The sequence below is a fragment of the Alosa sapidissima genome, chromosome 5 (genome assembly GCF_018492685.1).
Source record: "Alosa sapidissima isolate fAloSap1 chromosome 5, fAloSap1.pri, whole genome shotgun sequence".
Lineage (NCBI taxonomy): Eukaryota > Metazoa > Chordata > Actinopteri > Clupeiformes > Clupeidae > Alosa > Alosa sapidissima.
This window is the reverse complement of record NC_055961.1, coordinates 36,569,664-36,583,145: the sequence shown is the minus strand read 5'-3', so window position 1 is coordinate 36,583,145 and position 13,482 is coordinate 36,569,664. Positions and strand designations below refer to the sequence as shown.

General features: G+C 42.4%; 2 protein-coding genes and 1 long non-coding RNA gene across 3 annotated transcripts; 2 read left to right on the top strand and 1 right to left on the bottom strand.

The window, feature by feature from the left end:
- The first annotated feature begins 464 nt into the window (after nucleotides 1-464).
- On the top strand, nucleotides 465-3,770 carry im:7138535 (uncharacterized protein LOC797998 homolog). The gene is made up of 8 exons (XM_042091393.1): nucleotides 465-629; nucleotides 1,048-1,154; nucleotides 1,273-1,395; nucleotides 1,500-1,765; nucleotides 2,577-2,657; nucleotides 2,773-2,889; nucleotides 3,080-3,223; nucleotides 3,331-3,770. Exons 1-8 carry the CDS (start codon nucleotides 517-519, stop codon nucleotides 3,466-3,468), a joined length of 1,089 nt encoding a protein of 362 aa, XP_041947327.1. The 5' UTR covers nucleotides 465-516; the 3' UTR covers nucleotides 3,469-3,770.
- LOC121708655 lies at nucleotides 2,880-5,069 on the bottom strand. The gene is made up of 2 exons (XR_006031731.1): nucleotides 4,974-5,069; nucleotides 2,880-3,445 (listed from the first exon to the last, which is right to left on the bottom strand). It is a non-coding gene; the product is annotated as an uncharacterized LOC121708655 (long non-coding RNA).
- Nucleotides 5,070-5,253: 184 nt separating this feature from the next.
- Nucleotides 5,254-13,401, top strand: LOC121708555 (GAS2-like protein 2A). The gene is made up of 6 exons (XM_042091289.1): nucleotides 5,254-5,983; nucleotides 6,289-6,527; nucleotides 6,970-7,077; nucleotides 7,472-7,568; nucleotides 8,337-8,598; nucleotides 10,765-13,401. The coding sequence occupies exons 1-6, from the start codon at nucleotides 5,629-5,631 to the stop codon at nucleotides 12,560-12,562; spliced, it is 2,859 nt and encodes a 952-aa protein (XP_041947223.1). The 5' UTR covers nucleotides 5,254-5,628; the 3' UTR covers nucleotides 12,563-13,401.
- Nucleotides 13,402-13,482: the final 81 nt, after the last annotated feature.

Sequence of the window (13,482 nt, the reverse complement as noted above, 5' to 3'; positions counted from 1 at the left end):
TTTGGTGAGTGCAAAAGAATCAGTGGACCTTCTAGATGTGCAAAGAAGTCTTTCTTTTGCTTCCAAATAAATACACGAATAAGTACAGAAATAAAAACAGTGGCTCCGCTCTGACGCCATGATCACTATGACTATTTGTCCTCATTTTTTTAGATTATGTCTCTGAATTTCAAGCCATTTTCATTTCATTTTTTTTTACATTGTCTTAATTGTACCTACCACCATAAGAAATCAATATAAGCTACACAAACGTGTTCCTTTGGATATAAACATTTTTATTTGTTGACTAAACGCTAATTGTTCTATATATTGTAGAGAAATAAAACTGTCTGAGTAAAGGCTCACTCTCATCTGTTCAGAAATGTGAATAGAAAAAAAATTAGGCAATATTTGCCAATTTGTGTAAATGATGCGTACACCTGCGCTGAAGTACTCTGTGATCGATTAGTCAGATCTAGATCGACTGTGTGTACACATCAACAACAGTGGGAGATATAATCAGGAAGAAGACATTTTATGACCCTGTGCAACATATTTAGTTGTCGAGACGGTTTTGCTCGTGTTTATGTTGTAGGGCACTACGATATGGATAGAACTTCCTGGACTGTGTGTGCCATACATGCGCTTGGGTGAGTTGCTCGGCTTATGTTATGTAGATCACTTGAAATGGAAAACGGAGCTGGGGGATGAATCCTGAACGCAGAGCAGTTTAGGAGTTTAGCATTGAGCATTACTTCAGGCTGAATGTTAAATTCCTAAACTTCTCTGTGGGCAGATTTCTATCAACCACTCACTGTTTGTTTCATTTTCCGATCCGTTCAGTAACTGCAGTCTTCTGAAATGGAATTGTTGAATGCCTGTACTGTAGCCTATTCTACTACTACTGAATGTAGAATGGTAGCCTACGTAGAATGCTACATACTATCGTCAGAGAGGGTTGAAGCGGAGCGGCTAGTGATCAAGGATCTTGGTATCGTGTTGCTTTCAAGTAGCATATAGGCCCTGCCAGGATATTTTAAAATGTGTTATCTGAAATGCTTCAAACAGGTATCATGGGAGAGCTTGCTTTACCAAATGTACGTGCGACGAGCTTCCGTGTCCACTCATCACGTGGCTCGTGTCTGAACTGAAATCATCTTGCCCTGATGCTGAAGGTGCAACTTTACAGACTACTCAGTCCCCAATATACTCACTCGCTATGATATTTTGACATGTAATCTCAGTTCAGTATTGCAGTGCAACTGATCATTTCTTGTTTTGTTTTTATCCTAGGGAAGAATGTCACTGGAACTGTTCTTGCAGGGGATCTGAGGGCATATCTGAAAGAGATGTCCTGTCCATACACTACATTAATTTCAGAGACACTGACTCCAGCCAACCTCAACCAGATCACTGGTGAGGAAGCTCTGAAGCTAATATTTTGAACATCTTTTAAAGGCTTTGAATGGAAGAGGTTATTGTTTACAATGAGGTGATGCAGTGCAATCCATTCATTTCAGAATTCCTGGTGTCAGAACTACAAGCTGCTTACATGATGAAGTACAAAGAAAACCACCCAGAGGATAGAGAATTGTGTTGTGAATCTGTGAAAGACCGTAGAGAGGAAACGCAAGATGGAGCAGAGATTTTGGGAAAGATTGAACAGTTTGTAAAACAAGATGATAGAGTGGATAGCAAGGCAGAAGAATCCAACAGAGAGTTGTCTCTACTTCTTGAGGCCCTAAGTATGGCTACGTCTTCCAATTTTACTGATATACAGAATCAGGTAACAGAAAAAGTCCACTTTTGCATTTGCTTTAAAGGTTCAGGCCATTCAGCTAATTAGTCAACACAGTTCTAGAGACAACAGAGACGACTCTCTGTTGGATTCTACTGGTTAGGGCTTCGGGCTTGGAACCGAAGGGTTGCCGGTTCGATGCCCGATCAGTGGGAGCGGCCGAAGTGCCCTTGAGCAAGACACCTAACCCCTCACTGCTCCCCGAGCGCCGCTGTAGCAAGGCACCTAACCTCTCACTGCTCCCCGAGCGCCGCTGTAGCAAGGCACCTAACCCCTCACTGCTCCCCGAGCGCCGCTGAGCAAGGCAGCTCACTGCTCCGGCTTAGTGTGTGCTTCACCTCACTGTGTGCTCTGTGTGCTCACAAATTCACGGATGGGATAAATGCAGAGACCAAATTCCTTGCATACACAAGTATACTTGGCCTACAAACCTTATTTAAATTTGCATTTACATTTTACATTTTTTTTATCTGGTCATTGTGTTTGTGTTCAAACATTGTAAGGTGTCCCTACATTGCCCAAGCTCTGTAAATGAGAGATAAACAAAGTTGTTTAGACTGAGCAATACATTGTTCACATTGGACAAGGAAAGAGAAGTGTATTTGATTAGCTTAAGCTTAAGTTTTAAAATGAACAAAATATTTTGCCAGAATCATGGACTGTATCTTTAATATGTTATGGTTATTGTTAAAGAGTTTAGCTTGACCAACTATATTACATTATATAATATTATGTAACTATATTACATTACTGTCCCCTTCAGACTGACTTGTACCATATTCTTTCTTAAACATATCAGGTGAAATCATCTTTGGCTAAGTTGCCAGAAGGTGATATTCCAAAGCCATTGCTGAATACTGAACTGAACTGTGATCAGTGGGTACGTTACATTACTATATATTGGAACATGTTGTTTAGGTGCAAGTATGTCCTATTCATTTTAGTAGAATTACTTTTAATTACTTACTTTTTATCCTTTGCATTCATTTGCTTAGAGACAAATTGAAAAATTGAATGAAGCCCTTGCTACAGACTACAAATGTCGGCGACAAATGATGATGAAACGATTTGAAGTCACTCTTCAATCATTTATGTGGGGGGAGAGAGGGAAGGTAAAGCACTTTATTTTTCATCAATCCTTTGCACACATCTATAACCAATAGCTTTAGAGGTATAACATGCGATCAACATTTGTACTGTTTCATCAGGAGATTTGAACAGTGAGCTGATGTTGCACAGCATCTCAGCTCTTGAAACAGTCTGCATGTTTTGGTTTAACACGGTTTTAACTGAACACCTCAGGACCGTGCAAAAGCGGTGGCGTCCCTGCCTCCCCTCTTGCTGTCTGGCGAGTCCCACGTCTCCCTCTCCCGACTGCTGGCAGCTCGAGAGGATCAGTCGCGAATATTGCCAGTCAGAGCAGGACCCTCGACAGCAGTCCATAAGGTATCATCACACCAGCCATACTCATCATATTAATTTATGGATGTTTATGAATTCATGAATATTTGGCACATATCCATTTACCTCATTTATGATGTATCTATTTTAAGGTCTTAATGGGCAGTGTGCCAGACAGAGGCGGCAGACCTGGAGAGATTGAGCCCCCTATGCCTGACTGGAAGAGAGAGAGGGCACACGGAGACAATTCCCAGAGAAAATACAGACCTAGAAAGAAGAATCGGAAATGACAAAAATTAAGGAAAAGCCTCTATAATGCTAGAAGGAAGGAAGATTCAAAATTATGTTAATATGATGAAATATGAGTAACTCTACAATTAAGTTGACTCTACAATTAAGATAAACATGGAGGACATGCATTTCTAAAATGCCATGCATTAAATGGTAGCTCAAAGCTCTGTTTTGTTTAACATGTCGGTGGACATGAAGCACTATGTTTAATATTTTTCTCCCTAAAATATTGTTTAAACTGACTACCATTTTATACATGTCTTAATTGTACATTTCAATTAAAAAGACATTATGTACATAATGTGTGAGTATTTGTGAAATCCTTCAAACTTGAAAACTTTTAACAAACTTATTGTATATTGATGATTAGCAGGGATGTGCAAAAATACATCAAAATGTATTTTTAAAAGTAAATATCAAATACCCTAATCTTAAGTTTATTAAAATAAACTACAAAATACAGTAGCCACGCCATGTATCAAAATAAAATACTGTTTTTGTATTTTGAAAAAGTGGACAGTGTTTGAGAGCAACAGCTTTTCTCTGCCTACAAGACATACCATAAATCTGCATGGTGTGTGTGTATGGGAGAGGGGGGCCTTGTGTATCAGCAACATGGTTCAGAACAGTGCCTTGTGTATCAGCAGCTTTGGGGGACACATATCAGTCAAAGTTGTTCCAAAGTTCTACTAAAAACAGGTAAACTGTAAGTGAGCAAGTAGGCCTAATCATGTGGTTGAGTGAGTGGGTTGGTGTGAGAGAGGGAGTGTATTGTGTGTTTGAGCAACCTACATGTTACTCATCTTGCACTGGACCATCTTCCGGAATTTCAATATTCTCATCACAACAAGTCTGGGCAAATGACTAAGTGGTAACTCTGTGGTAAATCAGCACCAGTCAGAGGCTACATTCATTGTTTTGCATTTTGATGATGTCATCACATCACAAGTATTTGCTTTACCAAAAATATTTGGCAGTATTTTTAAACAAAAATACACACCTATAAACATTTTTGAAACAAAATATGAAGCCATTAAAATACAAATTACAAAATTCTGTTTTGTATTTGAAATGACAAAATTACGTTTTGTATTTTGAAAATATATTTTAAATACATGTCAGGCCTATCATAAATACTGCCCATCCCTATTAGGCTATAGGGGCCTATTTCATTTAGTATGAAGTTTCATTTACACCTTGATATAATACAATGAAGGCAAGCTAGGCCTATCACTAATTTGCATATGAATCTCTCAAATTTGCTATTCAAATATGATGCCTCTAGACAAGACAGATTAATTATTTAGATAGCCCACACTTGATAAACAGAGAGCTTTTTAAAGTTAAAAGCTATTGTCCAAAAGATCAAGCAATAGTTTATAATAAATGGATTAGATTATAAATCAATAAGATGGCATCATTATCATTGTATTACAGAGGTGGAATGTAGCCTACGTGGGCACATCGCTTGATCTTTATGGATTGCTTTGATTTATTTGCTTACCTTCCTTAATCTCGGTGATGAAATAGTTAACGTGATTGTTTGAAATGAGGCAGCTATCTTGTAACCAAGGAGAAGAGCAGGAACATTTCATACAACACAAACGTAACGTTAGGCTTGTCTCGCAAACTCCAAAACTTGGGGGTTTTCATGATGGTTATGTCGATAGCTACGAAATCGGATATGGATATGTAATTCATTTTGATACGATTAAATAGTTTTATTTTTATTTTTATGATTTACACTTGTAGGAAGCAGTTGGAGCCTACTGTACACAGTTGTTCCACCAAGTGGTTCGTTCGGAAGGCCCATTGAAAACGTGCTAACGGATCTGTCAAGACTGGGTAGGCTACAACCGATTCAAATGACGCTTATAAGTTAATTCTGCCGGTTTATTAACCCATTGACAGAAACAGATTCACAAAACTGTAATCGGACGTTAACGTAGTTGGGAGTTGTCGGTAGGTGTTTTTACTATTACGCTGTCAGTTTTTGGCCAAATGTTAGGGACTTGCCCATTTAATGTTGCCTTTGAGGTGACTGGTGAGCTCATCGGAAACAAAGACTAACTTATTCAAGGCGGAGTAGGCTAGAATTTGGAACAAGGCTAACATTAGCCTACTTAGACAGTTTTCGGAAACTTTTGACACGTATTAATATGTCTGGGATTCAGCATGCCTCCAATCAGAGCATCAAGGCGTTTAAATCAAGTGAAGAGTATCTATATGCAATGAAAGAAGATTTGGCAGAATGGTTGAAAGACTTGTATAACATCGACATTGACGTGAACAACATCCTGGAAGTTCTGGAGACAGGGGCTATCCTCTGCAATCACGCAAATAATGTGACAAAGGTAGCAGAAGACTTTCTTCGGATGTATGGACGGATTGCGGGAATTCAGTTGCCATCATCTGGAGTTACATGCATTAGCTCCGCACAACCATCAACTTTTCTCGCTCGAGACAACATATCTAATTTCATAAATTGGTGTCGCAAACAGATGGATATTCAAGGTAAGATATACAAAATGAAAGAATGTGACTTTGTCTTAGGCCATTCTAAAGATGCGTTGCGCTGTCATATGTCAACCCATTCTCTGCGAATTATATGAGGTGACTTTTACGGAATTGACGCCAGATGGCGCAATTCAACACATTTTTATCTGAAAAGTGTCTGATCAACTCAAACATTAGGCTATTACTCTGGCCTGGGGTGGGATAATGTAACATGTCATTCTAATGTTGATGTTTAAGGTGTGTGAAACATGAGCTGCCCTGGACAGTATTTTTCTGCCTAACTTGTTAACCCTTTTGAACAGAGGTCTTGATGTTTGAGACAGATGACCTTGTGCTGCGCAAGAATGAAAAGAACTTCGTTCTTTGCTTGCTTGAAGTGGCACGGCGGGCATCTCGCTTTGGGATGGCGGCCCCGGTCCTTATCCAACTGGAGCAGGAGATTGAGGAAGAGATTAGGGAGGAAATGGACTTGCCCATGGAGCAGACTCCTCTGCCCAAACCCCAGAGGCGTTTAGCTAACATCCAGAATCTTGATGAGATGGTGACTTGAAATTTATTATAATTATTATCATTCATTTTACTTTTATGAACCTATAACTCTTACGAAACCTTTACAAACATGCCTTTGTTGACAGAAAATAATAACACAACTAAAAAAGTAATGTAATGCTGCTCTAAATGAACATCATGAGGTTTATATGTTGAATCATAACAGGTTCTTCGGCTGGGGCAAGCATAAGAACACTTTTAAAGAGTGTATTTAAATGTAGGTTCTACCTCTTACAATAGAGAGCTCTGCCTTAAAATGCCTCATCAATGTCTTGACCATTTTGATTTACAACATTATTCTATTCACTCTTATGTGACTACTCAGGAAGAAAGGACAACCCAAAGTCGTGAATTTCAGGGTTTCGTCCCTCGTTTGTTCAATGATATATTGTAAAATGTGTTTTCTGTCTTTTTTAAAACTTTTAAACATACAGGTCCGAGGCCTAATAAGCCGATGTACATGTCCTACCCAGTTTCCCATGATCAAGGTTTCAGAGGGCAAATACAAAGTGGGAGACTCAAACACCCTTATATTTGTACGGGTAAGTGACATGTGAGACGAATCTTTACTTGATTGCTCAAGAAAGCAGTCATAAACAAATTGAGTGAGCCCTACTTTAATAAATTGTACACTAGTGATTTTGAATGCTGTACCAACTGATTTAAAATATGTGTCTGTATTTGTGCTTGTCTGTATGTGTGTGTGTGTGTGTATGTGTGTGTGTATGTGTGTGTGTGTGTGTGTGTGTGTGTTTGTGTGTGTGTGTTTGTGTACCTGTGTGTGTATGTTCATGTCTGTTCTTGTGTTTGTGTGTGTGTGTCCATGTGTGTCTGTGTTTGTTTGTGTGTGTGTGTGTGTGTGTGCATGTGTCCGTGTGTGTGTGTGTGTGTGTGCATGTGTCCATGTGTGTCTGTGCTTGTGTTGTGTGTTTGAAGATCTTGCGGAATCATGTGATGGTGCGAGTGGGCGGGGGATGGGACACCCTGGAGCATTATCTGGACAAGCATGACCCTTGCCGCTGCACATCTCTCAGTGAGTCTATCTCGTCAAAGATGCAGATGCCCAATACACTTTGTATACTGTAAACATAAGCAGTGATGATAAATTATACATTGGCCTATTTTTCATTAGTGCTTGTGATGCTGTGTAAGTCTTAATGGTATTATCTTAGAGTATTTCTTCTGAGAAGCACAGGCAGAGAGTAGAGGAATGATTACACTTTGCCTAAACCATGTACGTCAGCAAAAATGTGCCATTTAAAAATAAATAAATAAATAAAGAATCTCAAGAGCCACAGTGACATCCTTCCTCCTCTTTGGCTGATTCACACAGAGGGACGTCACAGCCCAAACAACTCCATCGATGTCATTGTTATACCCGAACCTCATTGGCTGTTTAAGTCTCGGTCAAGCATTACAAGCATGACATATTCCAGGATGCAAGCTAACTGAATAAATCATCAAGGAGGAGGGTTTTGCCTGGTTTCCAAAAATGATGCTATTGATGCAGAAAATAGAATTTCATCAAAAGGCATAGAATGTTATTGTACAGTATATATTGTATTTAATTGGCACAAAAGGAACTATTCAACATAAATTATAAATATATTACATATATTTACTATGTAACCTGTCAATAACTCTGATATGCTGGTTTATTATCCAATGAGCTAAGCAGCACAACAATTACATGTCTGGTGAGGTTTTCACCTGCAATCCATCACAGCAGAGGGGGTAGTCAGATAAGCGTGGTGCCTGGCCCAGCTGTTAACCTGAGCTTCCTCTTCTGCCTCCATGCCAGGCCACAAGCTGGCACAGCGCCCAGCCACCCCAGTGCAGCACGAGATCAAAACCCGGTTGGGCCCGCGGTCGGACGGTGCGGTCGGAACACCAGCCACGCTGCTGCTCAGCCGGGCCCAGTCCCCACTGCAGCCCGTGGTCTGGAGCTCCCCTGGCGGCTCCACCCGAGGCCTGAGGCCCGCTCCTGGTTCTGCTCCTGCTCCGAGCCCCTCCCGCTCCCCTGACCCTGGACCGCGGCAGCCGAGAGGCACCTCCACTGGCAGGTAAGCGGAAAGGTGATGGACGAGCTGTCGCCTGGCTCATTGGCTTTACCTATTCATGAAAAAATGACCTGGCGAGCCCACGCGTCAGGCAATGTCTCAAATGTCTCAAGTGTGATAAGCTGTGTTTGGGTATTACATCTTAATCACAAAGAAGGCATGGTTACAGTATATACACATACATACATACATACATACATACATATCTTTTTGTGTCCTTGTAACAGCGGAAATAATCAATCACTAAATGCCACTGAATACCAAAGAACCGTTAAGCCCAGTTTGAGGTCAGTAAACCTATTATATTAATAATGCAGTCTGACCTTAAGAATCTGTTTTGCACAGATAATTAGTGGTATAATTAGATTACAATTCGACAAAAGCCCAGGGAAAAACATTGCACTTTTATTTCTGTGCAGACTCAATAAATCTTTTGCTCATTCACATATAGTATAAGTATATAGTATATACTCTTTGATCCCGTGAGGGAAATTTGGTCTCTGCCTTTAACCCAATCCATGAATTAGTGAAACACACACAGCACACAGTGTACACACAGTGAGATGAAGCACACACTAATCCCGGCGCAGTGAGCTGCCTGCATCAACAGCGGCGCTCGGGGAGCAGTGAGGGGTTAGGTGCACTTCAGCCGTGGCCCACTGGTCGGGGCTCGAACCGGCAACCCTCCGGTTACAAGTCCAGAGTGCTAACCAGTAGGCCACGGCCAAAAATGTTTGATGGCATATCCATGTCAAAGTTACATTGTGCTAAAGTGCAGCTACTCACAAATGGAACGACAAACAGGAGAGGCCTGGGGCACATCAAAACATGCTGAGCTCTGAAACTTTGCTGAATCTGCTCCTCACAGAAATGTCTGAATCAAGAAGTGTGCTTCCTGTTTTTGTGTTATGACAGTGCCGACCATTCTTTGTCAATCAGAATGCAGATGATGTTTGCCGTAACTATACTTTCATGTATTATTTACCAATCACATTTATTATTCATTGTATAATGTGTGTCATACCGGGGAAGTTAGTCAACCTTATGACATTTCATTATGTGATCACAGACAATCACTTGAGATTAGTCATTATAGTCATAATTACGAGAGTGATGATTGCCCATGAACATTTGAAGAGGGTAGATAACCTAATGCAAATCAGATGTAATTGCATACTTTGGCCCTTGTGTTTGGGATTTCATTTCAGCATAGCTGAGTGTGTGCACGAAACAGGCACATTATTGTAGAAATCACATCATATAATTATGCCATTAAATCAAAATTTGAGACTGTGAGGCTAGTCCCCAAAAATATCTTTTCTTTCACTGTGTACCACTTTTTTTTTTGGAACATTTAGAGGAACTAAATTAAACTAAATTAATTAAAATCCAAGATTTCAACTCAGGTGCCAGCCAGGTGAAACATTGTAGTCGGATTTGTCTTTGCGATAGTGATGTGAAAAATAAATAAGTGAAGGTTGCCAAAGCTGGCCATATTAAACCAGTGTGATAACATAATCACTGCACTGTTTTTGGGAAGGAAAGATTCCTAGAAAAATAATCTATAAGAATATATAAGGCACAGCAAAGGTTCCAGTTGCAGAACATATTCCTGTATAGACATACATTTGCATTATGTGAAATGCATGTGACTGATGTTGTCTTGATAAATGCAGATAATCCGTCTTCTAGAGATTTGTACATTTTCACAAAATGACATTATTGAAAATACTGTACTACGGACACATGTTTAGTATCTGAACAGTGTGGCCTCAACAATTGAAAATGGGCAGTAGTAGAGATATTTCAAGAGGAAGATTGAATGCACATAAAACTATACATCTCTCATTTCACTCATATTTGCTAAAGACCATCCAGAGCTAAATTCAGTGGAATTGAGCCATATATTTTTTATATGTTCTTGTGCTCTCAGGGAATTGGACCTTTGTCCTTGGGAGAGCTAAAGCCCTGTGATCGTAAATTACTGAGAGCTTATATACACTATATTGGGTTTGGCGAATGATGGAACTTTCATAAATCAGTGTTTTTATGGCTGCTGCTGTCTCACAGGCCTTCACTCTTAAAATACAAGTAGTTTGGTGATCCCTTGTATCTGAGCAACGGCAGTAACCTTGGTCCAGTTACGTAAGTGTCTCTGTGTTTTCCTAGATCACGTGGAAGAGCGTCCACACCTGCCCGCAGACGCCTGTCGTCTGAAAGCAGAGATGACTCCGGTCTCAACACGAGCACAAGGACGGGCCGAGAAGCTGTACGTGCGTCTCCGACGGCCAGACACACCAGCAGCTTGCCTCGCACGGCGTTGAGCCCTGCGGTCCACCGTGAGTCGCCACGGCCACTGACCCCCCATGTTGTCGGCACCCCGAAGAACCCTGGTGTCCAGAATATCGCCGACGCCAGGCTAAACCAAACCCTCACCAAATCTCAGTTTGTCACGAAGCTTCGTCAGAGCGCAGCCAGCAGTGACGTAAAACCTGGGGATGGCCAAAACCCGTCAGACAGACAGAGAGCACCAGGGCCTGTGAGAGCTCACACACCTGCTCAACATCCAGCCCCACACAGTATTCCCTCCATCATCAAACACACTGTCACTGAAAACTGTCATAACTCACAGAGGTCCTCCAGCAGTTACAGTTCAACTAAAGGACAGAGTGTCGCTACAGATGGATTGCCTCCAAGACCCTTCACACAAATCAGAAAGAGCCTGCCTGCTAGTTTAGGAGACAATTCTCTTCAAAAGAAACCTGTATCTGATGAGCAGATGAGAGGCACACCAAACACTGTTGCACACAGAAACGGACAGCATAGACAAAGTATGGCAAAAGAGACTGGCTTAACACCTGCAACTACGGGGGAGGCTTTACTTAATGACCAAAACAGCCAGCAGAGGTCAAATATACCTGACACCACACATGTTCCGCACATGAGCACTGGTGAGCCCCGTCCAGGTGGCCGTGGAGTGATGGAGAGAAGCTGTCTCTTTACCCCACCACCTATCACTGCTGACCAGGAGGCCAGCCTCTATCAGAGCCTGGAGCATGAGATCCTCTCTAATCTGCAGCAACTCGGATTCAGTGTGGATTCTGATGACTGCAGCAGCAGCGGCGCGGCAGGGGAGAACACCAGTCAGCACTCCTCGTTGGGTCGACAGGCCACTGAAGAGTTTTCCCAGCACCCCTCCACAGGCTCAGCGTTCCCGGGTGACTCATCGTCTCGCCTGCAGCAAGAAGAAGCGTCTCTCGTGTCCTCTTCCACGATGCCTGGTGCCGGCTCGAAGGACCACAGCTTTGACGGTGTGATCGACGAGCTCCGGCGCGGGAGGCAGCCCCTGGAGAAGGTGTCGGTGGAACGCTGGGTGAACATGCTGCCCTTCGGTTCCCACGGGAGCCAGCCAGTGGCCGTCACCGCTGTCGCCGCCACCGCGGAGGTAGACTCGTCCCCTCCCAAGTCCAGCCAGTCCTGCGTCGCCGGCTCCTGGTCCTCCATGGGCTCCAGTCTGGAATCGAAGGAGAGGCCAGAGGTTGTGAGCGTGCCGGCCCTGACTCAGGCTATGGACGCCGGCGAGGTCGCCAGGGACTCGGACAGACAGAGGCGACCCCGGTCGTCGTCCTTCAGGCAACAGAGGAGGTCACTGAAGAAACCAGAGAGGGTGCCGTCCATTTACAAGCTCAAACTGAAGCCCCACATACGTCCCAGACAAGACAATCGGCCCGATCGCAAGCCGTCAAAGATCCCTAAACCCATATCCTTCCGGCGAAGCAGAGAAAAAGAGGAGGCAGGACTGGCCAATGATTGTACAGACAATGGGCTATCACCCGAGAACAACCACAGGGCCAGTGGCAGACCACTCAGAAACAGATTGATAGACCTCAACTCCAGGAGCATCAGTCAGGTCTCTCCATATGAGGGCACGCAGTGTCCAGCAGAGGAGCTGGAATCCTGGGTCTGAATGTTTGCATCTTTTTACATTTGTATCCAACACTCTTCATTTTGTACTGAGATAAAAAAAAAAATCACTCAGGTGTGATCCTGTCAACTGCTGATGCTGATGTTTTTGTAATTGAGAAAGACACAAGTGAAGTAGATACATGCAGAACAAGCTGTAACACATAAACAATGTAAGCAAGGTAAATGGATTATCTGCCAATTTGCACAGGTTTAATTTTCATATGCAGTGTCATGCAAGAAATGCCACCTCTCAGTATCATTGCTTGATATTTTTTTAATTATTCCCCCACACAATGTAATTGCTTTCCCCCCTCCTTTTTTCACAAAAAAACAACCCTCAGAAGATTATGAAAACATAAATACAGACTGTCTGGCACACTACTGCATGGTGACAACATTGCTATGCTGGGTCTGCTTTCATCAAGCCTCCCTTTCACCTGGTGAAGCAGCATCAAAGCACAAGGGAAGAAGAGAGGAAGGGAAGGGAGGATGAGAGACCTTATTAGCGGTCACAGCCAGGCGCCATGTGGCTCTCAGAGCACAGCCTCCACCAGGAAGGAATCTGCTTTAGAGAGGCAGAATATCTCACCATGCCCTGCCCTTTTTATCTGAGCGTATACTGGTTTGGGAAATAAGAACTGTAAATCTTTCTTTTTTTTCCTCCTCTACTCCTCAAACACAATCACTTGTCAACATAATCACAGGGCCAGTTCTGTTTCAACAAAGGCCAATATGTCTCTGGTGGGTGGTGATTACTCAGAAAATGTATGCCATCTGTCTTTGACAGCAGACGCATTTCTCTTTGATGATCAGTCATCATTAAAATAATGATTACAGATATTGTGTGTAGTCCGGCTTGTGCTTGGTTTGGTTCCCCCTGGACTGAAACCTCTTCATGACTCCATCACTCAGACACTGTCT